Source organism: Dasypus novemcinctus, chromosome 3 (assembly GCF_030445035.2).
Source record: "Dasypus novemcinctus isolate mDasNov1 chromosome 3, mDasNov1.1.hap2, whole genome shotgun sequence".
Classification (NCBI taxonomy): domain Eukaryota; kingdom Metazoa; phylum Chordata; class Mammalia; order Cingulata; family Dasypodidae; genus Dasypus; species Dasypus novemcinctus.
This window is the reverse complement of record NC_080675.1, coordinates 153,246,392-153,266,071: the sequence shown is the minus strand read 5'-3', so window position 1 is coordinate 153,266,071 and position 19,680 is coordinate 153,246,392. Positions and strand designations below refer to the sequence as shown.

Below are 19,680 nucleotides of genomic sequence, written 5' to 3'. Positions count from 1 at the left end.
CCTCTCTTACCCCACATTTATTTTGGTTCCACACATTTAACCTCCATTTTCCCATCCCCTTGGTGCCCACAGTGACTGCCAGCCTCTGTTTCCCGAGGAGCCCCGTCCAGAGACACTTGCAACATTGTTCAGGGCCTAACTTGCTCAATTACCCCAATGCCCTGGGAGCCACCTTTTCTCTCGAGAGATACAGTTCCCTCTATCTAATGGCATTAGTCTTCCCCAGGATGTAGGTCCACCCCCACTCTCATTACTTGGGTCTCTACCCAATGGTAACACCCACTCTGGCAAAATGAGCATTCAGACATTCTCCAGGAGCCCGTCCCGCATCCGACCATCCCCTCCGAGCATCCTAAACAGGTAACCCTCTTAATTATATTTTGATATGATTTTCTCAGCATTTTACTCTCGACCAACACCTGACACTCTCCTATGTTCGTATGCTACCCTTCCCTCCCCCCACTTTTTGGGCAATATTACCCATCCGCCCATCCCCAGCCCCCCTCAAACCCACAAAACCCCATCCAAAGGCAATCCCTTACCCCCATTTTATCTCTTCTTTGTGTTCATACTTACCGCCAGTTCATCATAAATTCCATCCCTGCAGACATTGGCTCACATCCTTCCTCCACCCCCCAATTTCCTGTAAGCCTATCATTCAGTCTCTAACTCTCTGAGGCAGCTTTCTTATTTCATATCATTGAGTTCATGTAGTATTTGTCCTTCAATGCCTGGGTTGCTTCACTCAACATAAGGTTCTCAAGATTCATCCATGTTATCATGTGTGTTTGTAGTGTATTTGTTCTTACAGCCGAGTAGTATTCCATTGTGTGTATATACCATATTTTATTGATCCACTCATCTGTTGATGGGCATTTGGGTTGATTCCAACTTTTGGCGATAGTGAACAATGCTGCTATGAACATTGGTGTACATATATAGGTTTGTGTCCTTGTTTTCAGTTCTGCTGGGTATATACCCAGCTGTGGTATTGCTGGGTCATATGGCAAATCTATGGTTAGTTTTTTGAGAAACCGCCAAACTGTCCTCCAGAATGGTTGGATCCTTCTGCATTCCCACCAGCAGTGAATGAGTGTTCCCCTTTCTTCACATCCTCTCCAGCATTTGTATTCTTCTGTTTTTTCATAGCTGCCAATCTTATGGGAGTAAGATGGTATCTCATTGTAGTTTTGATTTGCATTTCCCTGATAGCTAGAGATTTGGAGCATTTTTTCATGTGCTTTTTAGCCATTTGTATTTCTTCTTTGGAGAAGTGTCTGTTTAAATTTTTTTCCCATTTTTTAAATGGGTTGTTTATCTTTTTATTTTCAAGATATAGGAGTTCTTTATATATGCAAGTTATAAGTTTCTTATCAGATATATGGTTGCCAAATATTTTCTCCCACTGTGTTGGCTCCCTTTTTACTTTCTTGACAAACTCCTTTCGGGTGCAGAAGGATTTAATTTTGAGGAAGTCCCATTTATCTATTAGTTCTTTTGCTGCTTGTGCTTTTGGTGTGCTATTCATGAATCCATTTCCTATTACAAGGTCCTGTAGATGTTTCCCTACACTGCTTTCCAAGGTTTTTATGGTCTTGGCTCTTATATTTAGGTCTTTGATCCATCTTGAGTTGATCTTTGTATAAGGTGTGAGATGGTAATCCTCTTTCATTCTTCTACATATGGCTATCCAGTTCTCCAGACACCATTTGTTGAATAGGCCACTCTCTCCCAGTTGAGAGGGTTTGATGGCTTTATCGAATATTATATGGCTATATATGTGAGCTTCTATATCTGAGCTTTTAATTCGATTCCATTGGTCTGTGTGTCTCTCCTTATGCCAATACCATGCTGTTTTCACTACTGTAGCTTTGTAGTATGTTTTGAAGTCAGGTAGTGTGATTCCTCCAATTTCGTTTTTCTTTTTCAGTATGTCTTTGGCTATTTGGGGTCTCTTTCCTTTCCAAATAAATTTCATAGTTAGTTTTTCTAGTTCCTTAAAGAAGGCTGTGTTGATTTTTATTGGGATTGCATTGAATGTGTAGATCAGTTTTGGTAGGATAGACATCTTAATAATATTCAGTCTTCCTATCCATGAACAAGGAATATTCTTCCATTTATTTAGGTCTTCTTTGATTTCCTTGAACAGTCTTGTATAGTTCTCGGTGTATAAGTTTTTTACCTCTTTAGTTAAATTTATTCCTAAGTATTTGATTTTTTTATTTACTATTGTGAATGGTATTTGTTTCTTGATTTCCTCCTGATCTTGCTCATTATTGGTGTACAGAAATGCTACTGATTTTTGCGCATTGATCTTATAACCTGCGACTTTACTAAACTCATTTATGAGTTCTAGAAGCTTTGTTATAGATCTCTCAGGGTTTTCTATGTATAGGATCATGTCATCTGCAAATAGTGAAATTTTGGCTTCTTCCTTTCCAATTTGAATGCCTTTTATATCTGGTTCTTGCCTCAGTGCTCGAGCAAGTACTTTTAAGACAATGTTAAATAGGAGCGGAGACAATGGGCATCCTTGTCTTGTTCCTGAGTTTAGAGGGAAGGATTTTAGGATTTCTCCATTGTAAACAATGTTGGCTTTAGGTTTTTCGTATATACTCTTAATCATGTTCAAAAAATTTCCTTGTATTCCAATCTTTTGGAGTGTTTTTATCAAGAAAGGGTGCTGTATTTTGTCAAATGCTTTTTCTGCATCTATAGATGTAATCATGTGATTTTTTTCCTTCAATCTGTTTATATGGTGTATTACGTTGATTGATTTTCTTATGTTGAACCATCCTTGCATACCTGGAATAAATCCCACTTGGTCGTGGTGTATAAATCGTTTAATGTGTTGTTGAATACGATTAGCAAGTATTTTGTTAAGTATTTTTGCGTCTAGGTTCATTAGAGAAATTGGTCTGTAATTTTCCTTTCTTGTGGTGTCTTTGTTTGGCTTTGGTACTAGGGTAATGTTGGCGTCATAGAAGGAGTTAGGCAATGTTCCTTCTGTTTCGATTTTTTGGAATAGTTTCAGCAGGATTGGTGTTGGTTCTTTCCGGAATGTTTTGTAGAATTCACCTGTGAAGCCATCTGACCCTGGGTTCTTCTTAGTTGGGAGATTTTTAATGACTGATTCTATCTCTCTGCTTGTGATTGGTTTGTTAAGATCATCAATTTCTTCTTTCATCAATATGGGTTGCTTATGTGTTTCTAGGAATTTGTCCATTTCCTCTAAATTGTCATTTTTGTTGGAATATAGTTTTTCAAAGTATCCTCTTATGATAGTCTTTATTTCTGTGGGGTCAGTGGTGATATCGCCTTCCTCATTTCTTATTTTGTATATTTGCATCTTCTCTCTTTTTTTTCTTTGTTTAGTCTCGCTAAAGGTTTGTCAATTTTGTTGATCTTCTCAAAAAACCAGCTCTTGGTCTTGTTTATCTTTTCAAGTGCTTTCTTATTTTCTATTTCATTTAGTTCTGCTCTTATCTTTGTTATTTCCTTCCTTCTTCTTCCTGTTGGGCTACTTTGTTGTTGTTTTTTTAATTCCTTCAAATGTGCAGTTCGTTCTTCAATTTTTGCTCTTTCTTCTTTTTTGATATATGAATTTATGGCTATAAATTTCCCTCTCAGTACTGCTTTTGCTGCATCCCATAAATTTTGTTATGTTGTGTTATCATTATCATTTGTTTCAAGGTAGTCATTGATTTCTTTTGAGATTTCCTCTTTGAGCCACTGTTTTTCTAAGATTGTGCTGTTTAATTTCCACATCTTGGTGTGAAACCTGGGCCTCTGTCCCTTGCAAATTTCCAGCTTGACTCCACTGTGGTCAGAGATATTGTTTTGTATGATTTCAATCTTTCTGAATTCATTAAGCTTTTCTTTGTGGCCTAGTATATGGTCTATCTTGGAGAATGATCCATGTGCACTTGAGAAAAATGTATATCCTGCTGTGTTTGGGTGTAATGATCTATATATGCCTGTTAGATCCAGCTCCTCTAATATACTGTTCAAATGTTTTGTTTCTTTAGTGATTCTCTTTTGTGATGTTCTGTCCAAGGTAGATAGTGGTGTATTAAAATCCCCCACTATAATTGTAGATGTATCTATTGTTTCACTTAGTTTTTCCAGCGTTTGCCTCACGTATTTAGAGGCACCCTTGTTAGGAGCATAAATGTTTATGATTGTTCGATCTTCTTGACAGATTTTCCCTTTCACTAAAATGTAGTGTCCTTCTTTGTCTCTCACAATTGTTTCACATTTAAAGTCTATTTTGTCTGATATTAATATAGCTACTCCTGCCTTTTTTTGGTTACTGTTTGCTTGTATGATTGTTTTCCAGCCATTCACCTTCAATCTCCATGCGTCTCTGGGTCTAAGATATGTCTCTTGTAGACAGCATACGGATGGGTCATATTTCCTTATCCAATGACCCAGTCTGAATCTTTTGATAGGTGAGTTTAATCCGTTGACATTCAGTGTTATTACTTTCAAGGAATTATTTGTGTTAGTCATATTTTGATTGGATTTGTGTTTGTCATATTTTGTTTGTATTTTTTTTCTTCTATTTTTGTCTTTTTTTGTTGCTCTTATACTCTCCTCCAACTCTGCCTGTCCTGTTTTTTCCTTTCTTCCTGCAGAACTCCCTTTAGAATTTCTTGAAGGGGAGGTTTCTTATTGGTATACTCTTTCAGTTTCTGTTTATCTGTGAATATTTTGAACTCTCCATCATGTTTGAATGCTAGTTTTAGCTGGATAGAGTATTCTTGGTTGGAATTTTTTTTCCTTTAGTACTTTGATTATATCATACCACTGCCTTCTTGCCTCCATGGTTTCAGATGAGAAATCAGCACTTAATCTTATGGAGCTTCCCTTGTATGTGATGGTTTTCTTTTCTCTTGCTGCTTTTAGGATTTTCTCTCTGTCTTGAGCATTGGATAATTTGACAAGTTTGTGTCTTGGGGTGGCCCTGTTGGGGTTTATGACTAGTGGAGTGTGCTGTGCTTCTTGGATATGTACATCTGTCTCTTTCAGTAGATTTGGGAAGTTTTCAGCCATTATTTCCTGCAACACTCCTTCTGACCCCTTTCCCTTCTCTTCTCCTTCTGGAATGCCTATAATACATATGTTTGAGCGTTTTGCGTTGTTATTCAGGTCCCTAAGTCCTAGCTGGATTTTTTTCTATCTTTTTATCGACCCCTTCTACTATCTGTTTGATTTCTGATGTACTGTCTTCCACATCACTAATTCTCTGCTCTGCCTCTTCTAGTCTGCTGATATTTGCTGCAAGTGTATTTTTGATTTCTTGAACTGTGGTGTTCATTCCCATCATATCTGTTATCTTTTTGCGTATGTCTGCAATTTCCCCTCCGAGTGTTGTCACCAATCTGATTTCAACAGAATACATATACACTTTTCCTATACTCCTCTGTCCCCCCACCTTTTTTTGCATTGCTACCAATTATATCTTTGTACATTGTGTACAAAACCATAGATTTATCATTAGTTTTAATGCATTTGCATTTTAGCACCTACAGGAAGTAAAAAGTAGAGTTACAGACAAAAAATGTACAATAGTACTGGCATTTATAATTAGCCAAATAGGCGGCGGACTTGGCTCAGTGGTTAGGGCATCCGTCTACCACATGGGAGGTCTGCAGTTCAAACCCCGGGCCTCCTTGACCCGTGTGGAGCTGGCCTATGCACAGTGCTGATGCGTGCAAGGAGTGCCCTGCCACACAGGGGTGTCCCCGTGTAGGGGAGCCCGACGCGCAAGAAGTAAGCCCCCTAAGGAGAGCCGCCCAGCATGAAAGAAAGTGCAGCCTGCCCAGGAATGGCGCCGCAGACACGGAGAGCTGACACAACAAGATGATGCAACCAAAAAGAAACACAGATTCCTGTGCCGCTGATGACAACAGAAGCGGACAAAGAAGATGCAGCAAAAAGACACAGTGAACAGACAACGGGGTGCGGGGGGAAGGGGGGGGAGAGAAATAAATAAATCTTAAAAAAAAGTTATCCAAATAGTTACCTTCACTGGAGGTCTTTTATTTCTTTATGCCACTTTGAACCATTGTCTAGTGACTTTTCTTTTCAGAACTTCCTTTAGCATTACTTATAGGGTAGGTCTAGAATGAACTAGCCTAGAATAGACTAGAGTAGAACTTTTATCAGGAATGTAGAGGCAGTGGTCACTGAGGTCATTGGAGGTTTTGAGGGGAGGGTGAGGAAAAAATAAGTGTGATTTGGGGGCATTTTTGGGACTTAGGAATTATCTTGAATGACATTGCAATGACAGATACAAGCCATTGTATATCTTTGTAACAACTTGTAAAAATGTGCAGGAGAGGGTATAAACTATAATATAAACTATAATCATTGCTTAGTGGCAATGCTTCAAGATGTGTTCAGCACTTGTGGCAAATGTACTACCACACTAATGAAGAATGTTGTTATGTGGGAAAATGTGGGAGGGCTAAGGAGTGGGGCATGTGGGAATGCCCTATATTTTTTGTGTAACATTTATGTAATCTAAGTTTCTTTTGAAAAATAAAAATAAAGCATATTAAAAAAAAAACAATGGAATATTACTCAGCTGTAAGAAGGAATGCACTGTTAACACAGGATAACATGGATGAATCTTGAAGACCTTGTATTGAGTGAAGCATGCCAGGCACTGAAGTACAAATATTTACATGACCTAACTGATATGAATTAAGGAAATTGAGCAGATTCACAGAGCTAGAGTCTGAAAGACAGGTTTACAGGAGACAGAAAGGGAAAAGAAGGTTGTGAGTCAAGTATTTTTAAGTCAAGGAAGGGAAAGAAAACTAGAATATATTGCATAACTACTGCACCCAGCATTATACTTAGTACTATATGGATGCCAAAATACAGAAATGATTTCTACCTTCCAGGACATTGCTTTCTCTGGAGATCAAAGACTTATATGAGGTAATCAGAAAATAATATAAAACAGTATTATGTAATGTGTTGAACACTATATAATTTTGGTCACAAATAGTTTGAAAAATAAATGTTCTGAGATTCCAAGGAACCTAGGTTGAAAATAATTGATTTAACTATTCAAACTTTTTAAAAAATAACTTTTCTATAAAAACTGTTTGATTCTTTTTATTTAGAATTTAGCTTATATACAGCTTTGTGTATACCATGTTAGTCTCTCCAACTGGGCTGTAAATAGGGATACTGCCTGTTTTGTTTACCAGTATGTTCTCAGCATCTGGCCCACTACTGGTACAAGGTGAGTGTCCAATAGATTGGTATAGGCTAGCTTTCAGGGGATGTGGCACTCATTAGGCTTCTCTTCTAGAAAGCTGTCTCAAGGCAGAAGCTATTAGGGTGGAAAGAGTGGGAGGCTGGGGAGCCCCTCAGAACTCTCCTATAAACAGCTCTGCAGCACCAGCCTTTCTGGTCATATGGCCCCATTTGTGAAAAGAGGGAAGTAATTGGATTGTCTCCTTTTTAACATTCAGAGATTTATGAGCCCCATAAACTTACAATGTTTAGAACCAGCTACAAAAGCGCCATCTCTATGTAGTATTTGAGTGCACCATTAAGGTTTTGTGCTAAAATACCACTGACATTTGCACCTGCCATTTCCGTAAAGTAGTGCTAAGAAAATGGTATTTCTAGTATTGGATGTATTAAGGGTTCTCATTTGATAAAATGTTGAGATTAATTTATTACTTTTTTATACACTGTCTCTTTCAAACAGGATTTGAGGTGGCAATTAAAGCTAGCTTTTTTTTTTTTTTTTGGTCAAAATGCAAAAGGTCCTTACATACAATTGAAAGATTTATTTTCATGTTTTAAACAATCTTAAATTTTCATGTTTCAGAGACTATAAAACCTTAAAAATGGATTAGAAAAAGAGAAACAGTTTAAAAATTGTATTTGAACTTAAAGCTCTAAAATTAAGGGCTTTTAAACATTAAGAATGACACTCCAGTAAATAATGCTCTGATAGACTAATTTTCTCCAGTGCTGTGCATTTCAGCATAAAGAGACTTTTATGGGAAGCAAGACACAAACTCTATGGTATTTATAGATTAAATCAAGTATCTTAAGTTGCTCAGGGAAGCAGGACATAAAAACCCTTGAGGAGAACACTCTCTAGTAATGAAAAAATAGGCAGTGAAAGAGATTCAGGGAATGGTTTTTACTAGCTGGAGTGACCAGATATTCTTTAATAGCTCCATATAGAAAACAAGGTCTATTGTAATAAAAAGAAGATTTTTTGAAAGTGGTAATTTTCTGCTAAATAATTCTTTAGGGTTGGAAGACCATCATTAGCTACTATCATTCCTATGTGTATACTTTATGATAAATAAGCTGGTGACATTTTTGTTTCAAGTGAATGATTTTTTTTCATAAATGCATTAGAGTCTTGAGTAAACATCATGCTTGAAATTCATATATTTCATATTTCCTTGACAGAGACTCTGATTCAGACTTTGCTGAAAACTCTCATTTCTTCAGAAATGCTTATTTAAGTTCAATAGATTATAAACGTATCTGTGATCCATAAATCTAGTGAGTCTTTGGCCATGATATCTGAAACTTTAAAAAATTTGTAATTTGTAAACATCTTAGACCCTGAGGTAGTTTTATACAAATGTGCAGCAAACAACAGTATGACAAAGCTGAACAATTCATTCAATAGTTACGTGTGACTATGAAATTAGAATATATATATTTTATACTTATAGTTGTTAAATGAACTTTGTTTCAGTTATCTGTTTTCTAGGTCTGGAATTTTATGACGCGCAACCATCACTTAGCCTGGCAAATTAAAAGCTTTTGTAACTTAGATTTTAAGTCACTCTGTATAGAGCGTTGAGTTCTACTTAAGGAAATTTTTATTTTTTTAGGTACCAGGGCCAGGGATTGAATACCAGCTCCCCCATTCCCGCACTTTTGTTTTTAAACCTGTGCAGGGATTGGAGCCAGAGTGTCGTACATGGGAAGCAAGCACTCAGGCTTCTGAGCTACATTGCTCCCTTCAAATGTGCAGATTTTTTTTTTAAAGGAGGTGCTGGGGATTAAACCCAGGACCTCCTACATGGAAAGCGGGTGCTCAACCACTGAGCTACATCTGCTTCCCTTAAAGGATTTAGCATTTTTCCATAGTGGATAGTCTGACCTAACTAAGAAATGTATCTGAGCTGGAGTATTCCTTTTTTGATAACAGATATCTATATTAATCTTTAATTTTAAAAGCTGCATTCATAATAGCCTAAATGTTTAGTTACTTAATAATGCTGAACCTTTTTTGTTTTTAGAGTATAGGTTTTTGGTGGGAGAGAAGTCAATACACTAACTTTAAAAATTTGTTATTCAGGATTATCTGAACCGTCCCTTGTTGCAAAACATGAAGATAGTTTGTTTAAGGATTTATTTCAAGACTACGAAAGATGGGTTCGTCCTGTGGAACACCTGAATGACAAAATAAAAATAAAGTTTGGCCTTGCAATATCTCAACTAGTGGATGTGGTACGTGTGCACACCATTACACATTCAATTTTCACAAGATTTATTGAGAGCCTGTTATATGCCCAGGTGCTGTGCTAGACACCAAGGATGACACGCGAGTTAGCACAGTCCTTTCCTTCAAGGAACTTACCCGGCTTATATACTGTATAGTTTAGAAAATTGTTTTATCTCTTAAGATAACATGTTAGGTCTATTTTTAAAACTTTTAGAAGATATTAAAATGAACACTTTATATTGATGTTTCTTCTTAAATTTGTTAAACTTTCTGCCTTTATTTGTATTTTTAAAAGGAAAAAGTCAAAGAATAGAGTTGTAGAGTCTTAGGACCAAAAAGCTTAACAGATCATTGTCTCACTATTTCACTTACAGCATTTCAGAGATTTTTCCATATGACATTCACCAGTGGGATAGATTCCCTTGATAACTAACTCTTATTGTCATGAGATCTGTTCTATTTAAGCCAAAAGTCCATGTTGATTTTTAAACTAGTTTCTTCTTGTTTTGATTGTGTCAATCAAAAATTATTTCCCTGTTGTGTTCTCAGAATAGCCAAGAAGTATTTATAAATAACATTTATAGGTATGCCTTTATTTTCTGATTAGAGAAACAATGCATGATTTTTATAGAGAATTTGGAAAATGTAGAAAAATAAATATAAGAAAATAAAAATTTACTGTAATTCTACCACACAGATGTGATCAATGTTAACATTTTGTTTTATTTCTTGTCAGTTTTTTCTTTGGGTAATGTTACAAAATTTAGATAATATCTTAGATATAACTTTGGTTTGAAAATTTTCTTGTTATCTTCAAATATAATTTTAATGGCTACATAATACTCCACATATAATTTATTTAAACATTCTATTGTTGGCAGAAACTTGGTCCCAATTTTTCCTATAATAAACGACAGTGATGAATGTATTTCATACACAATATTTCTCTTTTCCTTAAGAAAAGGCGTTAGCGACTCAAAGGGTATACACTGAGTAAATACTCAATACTCAAATGTATACATTTACTGTAAAAGTCTGCTGATACATGCCACCTAATTGCTTCCAGAAAGGTCAATTTATAGAGGAACTGTGTGCTCAGCCATTTACTAGGCAATATGGGAGATTTTAAATATAAATAAAAATAAGAAAGTAGGAAGAAAGGTAAATAGGGGTGCCCTCAAAGACCTTTTGCTCTAGTTGGGCTATTAGTACATAAATAGTAACGACAGAGAATGCAGTGCCAAATTGTCATGCCACAATGGTCTGGGAATTCCAATCTCCAGGACTGGGATTATCAAAGAAGGCAGGTGGAGGGGGTGGCGCTTGAGCTGACTTTGTGGAAGTGTAGGGTTTGATGTGGCAGAGAGGAAAAATACTTTAATCAGAAGAATCAATACAATCTTAGTTAAGTGGCACTGGGCATTTTTGTTAAGATCAAATGATGAATGTGCGGGAAGCCTAGCTAAGTAGGAGCAGTGGGGTGAGCCTGCCTGCCTCTGTGCCTTTGCTCCTGCTGTTTGTTACACTGGAGAGTTTTCCTTTTTGGCACAAGCCATGTTTCCTTCAAGGCCAAATTCATTTCAGACCCTTTCTGAAATCCTTCCAGACTGCCTGGGACCGCTGTCTTTCATCTGCTCCAACAGCACATTGCATTTTAATATAGTCCATTATGCGGTATCATGTGCTGTGTCCTCAAGGCAGCCTTGTTCTCGGGTCTGTCCCAGGGCAGGGTCTGGCATACAGTATATGCTGAGTAAACAGAGATCTGATAGGTGGCAGACTGGGGGCAGCAGTACGTGAAGAGGACCTGTAAGGCAGGAGTAATATACACAATGGTTCTGCAAGTGAAAGAGAGACTAGGAGTGTGGGAGGCAAATCAGGAAAACATACAGGTAGAGAGCGAAGAAGACTTGATCATGAAATAGAGAGTGAGGTGGCAAAGATAATGCCAGATTTTGAAGTCTAGTTGATTTGAAAGGAAGATTGCCAAAAAATTTCAGATGTAATTAGTTGTTATGGGGAAGCAGGTGGAGAAGATGTGTTTGATTGTGATTTGAGGGGATTGTGGTACATTCAAAAGCAAATATTCACTAGGCCCTCGAAAACTCAAGACTGCCTTGGAGGTGTGAGAGATGAGGCTAAAGATGTCAATTTGGGGTTAGTGGTCTATGGGTTATTGAAACCTTTGGAATAATGAGTTTTTAAATTTTATTGTATTAAAACATAAATAACAGAAAATTTTCATTGTATCCATTTTTGTTTTTTTGTTTTTTGTATCCATTTTAAGTGGTATTATATTCAAAAGGTTGTGCAACCATTACTATTTCTAGAACTTTTTCATTACCCCAAACAGAAAGTATACCCATTAAGCAGTAACTCAGCATTCCCCCTTCTCTCAGCCTCTGGTAAACTCTAATCTACTTTCTGTCTTATGAATTTGCTTGCTCTGGGTATTTGGACTGATGAGATTTTAAAGCAGGTGGGAGAGAGCAGGAACCTAGTCTTTGAGAAAGTCATAGAAAATGATGGGAGGGGGCAGATGTGGCTCGAGCAGTTGAGCACCTCCATCCCACATGAGAGGTCCTGGGTTTGGTTCCCCATGCTTCCTAAAGAAAAAGAAAAGAAAATGGTAGGAGGAAGGGTAGCCAAGCAGAGTGTTGCCTCTTGGAGAGGCCCCTGGTTCTGTAGAAAAGTGGGGTCTAAAAGCATTTAAGGGTGTGAAATAGACACGGAAGTGCTGCTATTTCCAATTTACTGAGAAAAACTGAGTTTTTGGGAAATCAAGTCACAGACGCCTCATATCATTCTCATACTGGGTATCTTTCAGTCCTTTCCTAATCCCTACAGAAGAGAATCCAAATTTCTTAGAAGTTTAGGGGAAGCAGATGTGGCTCAAGCAATTGAGCTCCCACCTACCACACGGGATGTCCCTGGCTGAATTCCTGGGTGCCTCCTAAAGAAGACAGCGAGCTGGCGCAATGAGCAGGCATGGCAAGCTGATGCAATGTGATGACACAACAAGAGGCACAAAAAGAAAAAACACAAGAGACACAACAAAACAGGGAATGGAGGTGGCTCAAGCGATTAGGTGCCTCCCTCCCACATCAGTGGCCCTGGTTCGGTTCCCAGTGCCTCCTAAAAGAAACAAGGAAGACGAACAGACACAGCAAGTGTCTGGGAAGAAATAAATAAAATAATTAAAAATACATAAATAAATAAAAGCATTCAAGGCTATGACCTCAAAATTTTTTTCTATTAATACATAGCAGCCCCACAGAGAGATTCAGATTTGTGCCTCTGGAGAAACAAATGACAAATTCTAGTCCCTCAGAAACACATAAAAATACGTATCTTAACTGATTCTCAGGTGCAGCTTTTCTATATTTTACCGCCTCTGAAATAAAGATCTTATAATTTGTGGCAGCTCATACTTCATTGGCAGCCATTTTTAAAATTTCTTGGTGCTGAGTATATAAAATAATGCTGTGCTTATATCTTAGATTTGCTGAAACCATAAGTGTGAAATCTAAAAATTCCAACGATGTTCTCTAGCACAGTTTATCTGAAATACAGAGTACATCAAAAGGAAAAAAATATATAAAACTAAGCTGGAAAAAAGATCCTACCTTTCTAGAGAACTGGATTAACAGAATGTAGATACTCATTTGGAGAGGAGTATTTGTATAAACATGTGAAACATACTTTCTGTCATTGAAATAATCAGCCTTACATTTTTTAATTTTATAGGATGAGAAAAATCAGTTAATGACAACAAACGTCTGGTTGAAACAGGTACGTATAAAATCCAAAGGGCACCCAACTGGTTTACCACCTGTTTTTATTACAGGGTTTATAGGACAAAGAGACATAAAATGTGGTCTCAGTAGATTATGCAGGATGCAGAAAGAGAAGGGTCAATGGGGCCTTCTGTTCCTTTAATTAATAGTTTTAGGAGTGCTTGCTGTGTGCCAGGCTCTGCTCTGGGCATTGTTCATCAGCAAGGAACAAAACAGACAAAAATCCCTGCCCTCAAGGAACTTCATTCTGATGGGAGGAAAATTAACTATTAAGTTATATAGTGTCTTAGAAGCCGATAGCTTGGAGAAAAATCCATTGGGGAAGGGATAGGAGCACTGGGATTGTACTTTCAAGTTGGATGGTCAGGGAAAGCATCACTGAGAAGGTGATGTTTGAGCAAAGACTTGGAGGAGGAGAGGAAGCCAGCCATGCAGTTACCTGGAAGAGTATTCTAGGCAGAGGGAGCAGCAAGTGCAGAGGCCCTGAGGCTGGAGTGTGTTTAGTGGGTTTAGGGAACAGCAAGGAGGCCAGTGTGGCCAGAGTGAGTGAGCCATGGGAGAGGAGTAGGAGATGAGGTCAGGGAAGCAATGGGAGGCCAATAATGTAGCACCTTGCGGGCCACTACAACTATTTTGGCTTTTGCTTTGAGATGGGAATGGGCAAGATTGGGATGAGTTATTTTTATGCAGTAGTCCCTTTTTAATAAAATTTTTCTTGGTCACCATTTTATGTCATCATCTGCTGTTGAGTGCCTCCTTCTGTTTATTCTTTCTCTATCATCACTAATTTTATACATCAACTCTCTAAACCCACTTCTTTTTTTTTTTCACTTTAAAAATATAATTTTATAACATTGAAGATTCTGACTCTTTGCATTTTCTTATTCTAGTTGTTTTTTTGTCTCTTTTTTTTAAAGATACATAGATCACACAAAATGTTATGTTAAAAAATATAAGGAGGAAACAGACTTGGCCCAGTGGATAGGGCATCCATCTGCCACATGGGAGGTCCACGGTTCAAACCCCGCGCCTCCTTGACCCGTGTGGAGCTGGCCCATGTGCAGTGCTGATGCGTGCAAGGAATGTGGTGCCACACAGGGTGTCCCCTGCGTAGGGGAGCCCCACACGCAAGGAGTGCGCCCCGTAAGGAGAGCCACCCAGCACGAAAGGAAAGTGCAGCCTGCCCAAGAATGGTGCCGCCCGCACGGAGAGCTGACACAACAAGATGACGCAACAAAAAGAAACACAGTTCTCCGTGCCGCTGACAACAGAAGCAGACAAAGAACATGCAGCAAATAGACAAAGAGAACAGACAACTGTGGTGGGGGGGGCGGGGCTGAGGGGGGAAGAAGGGGAGAGAAATAATCTTAAAAAAAAATATATATATATATATATATATATATATATAAGGGGTTACCATATACCCCAGTCCCCACCCCCACCTCCTCCCACATCAACAACCTCTTTCATCAGTGTGGCACATTCATTGCATTTGATGAATACATTTTGAAGCACTGCTACTGCATGGATTGTAGTTTACACTCTCTCCCAGTCCATTCAGTGGGTTATGGCAAGATATATAATGGCCTGCATCTGTCCCTGCAATATCATTCAAGACAACTCCAAGTCCCAAAATGCCCCCATATTACACCTCTTTTTCCCTCTCTCTGCCTTTAACAAATCCCATGGCCACTGTCTCCATATCAGTGATACAATTTCTTCCACTGCTAGAGTCACAATAATTCTGTAGTAGAATACCAGTAAGTCCACTCTAGTCCATATTTTATTCCTCCATCCTGCGGACCCTGAGATGGTGATGTCCACTTCACCTCTGAATTGGTGGGTGTGTGGGGGGGTGGTGCTTAGATCCCACATGGCTGATGGATGGTATTCTCCTGCTTGCAGTTACAACTGTAGATTCTCTTGGTTGCCTGGTGTGGTGGTTTACCATCCTCACCTCCCTGTGAGCTGACCTGGGTAAGTCTAACAAACTGGAGAGTAGGTATTGCAACTCCACTGAGGCTCAGGGCTCAGCTGGCACACACCTAAACCCACTTCTAAAACCCATGTATGGGGTGCTTTAAGAGTGCAACTCTAAACTTGATATGATCACAGAATTGTTACTGAATGGACAAGGTGCTTAAGTATGTGGAACGTGTGATATTAATAAATCCAACTCCCCTTTGCATGGACAAGTCCAGCAAAATCAGGTGATGATACAGCTGGAAAAGGGAATGTTTCTCTTGCACATGGAACTTGGATTTATGTGACTGCCATTCCTGCATATGGCCAGTTGGTGGTACAAGATTCTGGTGCTGAGCAGAACCACTGAATATACACAGCTTTGGCACTCTGGGAACTAAACCTTTCACCTTGTCTGTGCCTGGCTAGAACTTGCACCAGGGGACAGGGTTATGCTCTAGGGCTCATAAAAAAGACATGGACAGGGAAGCGGACTTGGCCCAGTGGTTAGGGCATCTGCCTACCACATGGGAGGTCCGCGGTTCAAACCCCAGGCCTCCTTGACCCGTGTGGAGCTGGCCATGCGCAGTGCTGATGCATGCAAGAAGTGCCATGCCACGCGGGGGAGCCCCATGCACAAGGAATGTGCCCCGTGAGGAGAGCTGCCCAGTGCAAAAGCAAGTGCAGCCTGCCCAAGAATGGTGCTGCACACACGGAGAGCTGACACAAGATGATGCAACAAAAAGAAACACAGATTCCGGGTGCCTCTGATAAGGATAGAAGTGGTCACAGAAGAACACACAGTGAATGGACACAGAGAGCAGACAACTGGGGGGGGGGGGGAAGGGGAAGGGGAGAGCAATAAATAAGTAATACATCTTAAAAAAAAACGACATGGACCGAAAAAAAGGACATGGAGGTGAGTTTTCTCTATTGGGGCTAGATATGATTCATGTCAAAAATTTCTAGATTTGACCAAAAATATATAGTTTCCAGTTTTTGACTGAATTTTATTGAAATTAAGGTACATTTCTTTTTTTTTAAAGGAATGGATAGATGTAAAATTAAGATGGAACCCTGATGACTATGGTGGAATAAAAGTTATACGTGTCCCTTCAGATTCTCTCTGGAGCCCAGATATCGTTTTGTTTGATAAGTAAGTTATACTATCAATATAATGGTGTGTTTTCAGAAGAAAACACTTTTATTAATATTAGTCACTAGTAATTTTCTCTCCCTTTTGAACACTGTTTAGCTGTAAAATCAAATGAAAAGATCATATGTTCTTTTGTTTCATAAGCCTCCCAGTGGATTCTGTGCATTCTCATCTTTTTTGGTTTATCATAAAAGGGCTCTTTGATATCCAAATTTATGAAACATTTGAGAAGTACAGAAAGGTGTAAGGAAATAGGGGGAAATCACCTATACTCAATCCCATTTTCCCATCACTTAGAGGCAACCACTGCCATTAGCTTTTACATATAATGAACTGACAATGTACTAAGTGCCTCGTGCTTTATTTCATTCAACTTTCATAACGTCATGAGATATGTATTGTTATTACATTTATTTTACAGATGAGGAAATGGAGGCCTATGACAGCTTACCTTGTCTAAGATGCTGTTGCTCTATGAAGAAATCCCCATTAAGTCTTATTTGCTACACTACATATTTGGCAGACTTCCTTTCAGATTTTTTGGTGCAATTTTTACATTGTTGGGGTCATACTTTATGTCCAAATAGGCATCCTTTTAATTTTGCCTGAACATAGTATAATTTTTCTCACAATGAGGAATGTGTTAGGTTAATAACTCATCTTTATAGGAATCCTAGCCTATGAAGGTGTTTTGAAGATGGTTTTTAACTTGGGGAGAGAATAATTCTGGATACTGTCTCATTTTATTCTGGGGCCACTCCAGGGCAAATCTGGGAATTTGTGCTTCTCCTAAAGTACTTTGTCTTATTTGTAAAAAGGCAATTTGGCATGAGGATAGAACAAACACTACTCAAAAACAGCTTTTTATCACTTTTGTCTATTTGAAAGCTTTATGTCCATGCTTCTCAATATGTAAGGGGTGAATAAAGCAATGAAGTAACATGATGCAGTTTCTTGGAACATCATTTTACTCAATGTATTTGAAAACATTTTCATGTTAAACATGTATTTCATAAATATATCTGAGAATGTATTATAGAGTGAAAAAGTCACATTAATTTTAAGATAAAAAATGATGTTTCAAAGAAATACCTTATGTTTGTGTGAACCTTCTTGCTAGCCTTCTCCAGTATGAGTGTACCTGGTGGGAGAGCTTGAGAGGCACTGCCATTTTTCAGGGCCACACCCAGCATTGCGTTAATGTTCTTTTCCCTTTGAAGAAGAAAGCACCCAGAATTTGTGGCTGAGTGGAAAGAGCACTGTGCTGGCAGTCTGGGAATGTGAATTCAGGTTCTGACTCTGTGCACATCTGTTTCATGAAAAGCCCAATTATATTTTTTCATGTTAAGTGAGGTCTTTTCAACCACTAGAACCCTAGGATTCTGTGATAGATAGATTTGTCAGACCTGGAGTAGATGTGGAAGAGAAGGTTCAAGTTCACAATAGAGTTAGATATTTAAGGAAGATATATTCTCTCTGTATAGCAAGTACATCTCCACTGTAATCATTTAAAAATTATTTCATGCTATCAGTTAAAGACACTTTAAATATTAAGCTTCTAAAATGCAAGCTTGGGTTGTTTTCTCCACATTGTTGTATGTGTGCATTTCAGTGCAGATGGACGTTTTGAAGGGGGCCGTACAAAAATGATCGTCAGGTACAATGGCACTGTCACCTGGACCCCACCGGCAAACTACAAAAGTTCCTGTACCATAGATGTCACGTTTTTCCCATTTGATCTCCAAAACTGTTCTATGAAATTTGGTTCTTGGACTTACGATGGATCACAGGTTGATATAATTTTAGAGGACGAACATGTAGACAAAAGAGATTTTTTTGATAATGGAGAATGGGAAATTGTGAGTGCAGCAGGCAGCAAAGGAAACAGAACTGACGGCTGTTGCTGGTATCCACATGTCACTTACTCATTTGTAATTAAGCGCCTGCCTCTCTTTTATACCTTGTTCCTTATTATACCCTGTATTGGGCTCTCCTTTTTAACTGTACTTGTCTTCTATCTTCCTTCAAATGAAGGTGAAAAAATTAGTCTCTGCACATCAGTGCTCGTCTCTTTGACCGTCTTCCTTCTGGTTATTGAAGAGATCATACCCTCATCTTCGAAAGTAATACCTCTGATTGGAGAGTATCTGGTGTTTACCATGATTTTTGTGACCCTATCGATTATGGTAACGGTCTTTGCTATCAATATTCATCATCGTTCTTCCTCAACACATAATGCGATGGCACCTTGGGTTCGTAAGATATTTCTTCACAAGCTTCCAAAGCTGCTTTGCATGAGAAGTCACGTAGATAGGTACTTCACTCAAAAAGAGGAAACCGAGAGCAGTAATGGATCAAAACCTAGAAACACACTGGAAGCTGCACTTGATTCTATTCGCTATATTACAAGGCACGTCATGAAGGAGAATGACACCCGTGAGGTCTGTGTCACATTGGATTTACAAATGCAGATGCAGTATTTTTTGGCTTCAGTTCTAAATTCAGAAGTGACCTTAATTACTTTTGGCAGAGTAAGCAGTGTGACCCTAACAACTATAGCCTGAGGGCCAGAAAGGTTGACACATTGTTCTATAAAAGATCTTTACTAATGTTTGTTTCAATTAAAACACCTGCAATATGGAGCATATTTGTAAATATAACTTCTCCATTCCCCAGTCAGCATTTTGGATGGCTCTAAAGAAAACTTTAGTGCTCTGCTGATCTATTATTCTAAGGTATAGTAATTCTGCCATATGTTTTTCTGGCTCTGAATGAGAAAATTTTATCCTCAGTAATTTTGTTTCCTAATTCTATGGGAATTTGCAGGCACAACTGCTTCATAATTTGTCAAAAGTTATTTTATTTTTTAAAGAATGAGTCTTATTGTAGGTTTTAGAGATACAGCTATTTTCTTGAATATTTTTGATAGTCATTTCAAGAGAATGTTAGTGAAATTAAATGGAGTAAAATGTTCTCATACATCAGTGTTCATAGAAGCTTAGGAATAGCACTGTGATTTAATGTAAGTGTAATCATTTAAATATTTAATTTAATTCAGTTAATTAATTTAGTGGTTTACTTAATTTAAGTTTACTCATTTAAATAATTTAATTTAAATGCAGGAATTGAACATGAATACATTTTAGTGATGTGATCATATTGGACTGAGTTTTTCTTTCAAAACATGTAAAATTTCAATCTTCTCTTTATTTCCTTGTAATATTTTTAAAGTATGACCATAGTAACATTTTCATAAA

The 19,680-nt window shown here is 38.1% G+C and overlaps 1 protein-coding gene across 2 annotated transcripts in view; it reads left to right on the top strand.

Moving 5' to 3' along the window:
• CHRNA5 (cholinergic receptor nicotinic alpha 5 subunit) overlaps positions 1-19,680 on the top strand; it is a 75,432-nt gene that overhangs the window by 52,646 nt on the left and 3,106 nt on the right. For both annotated transcript variants that reach the window (XM_058294588.1, XM_058294587.2), the window contains exons 2-5: positions 9,362-9,513; positions 13,256-13,300; positions 16,314-16,423; positions 18,036-18,864. In XM_058294588.1, coding sequence (XP_058150571.1) covers positions 9,362-9,513; positions 13,256-13,300; positions 16,314-16,423; positions 18,036-18,864 — 1,136 coding nt within the window. The remainder of the gene's footprint in view (positions 1-9,361; positions 9,514-13,255; positions 13,301-16,313; positions 16,424-18,035; positions 18,865-19,680) is intronic.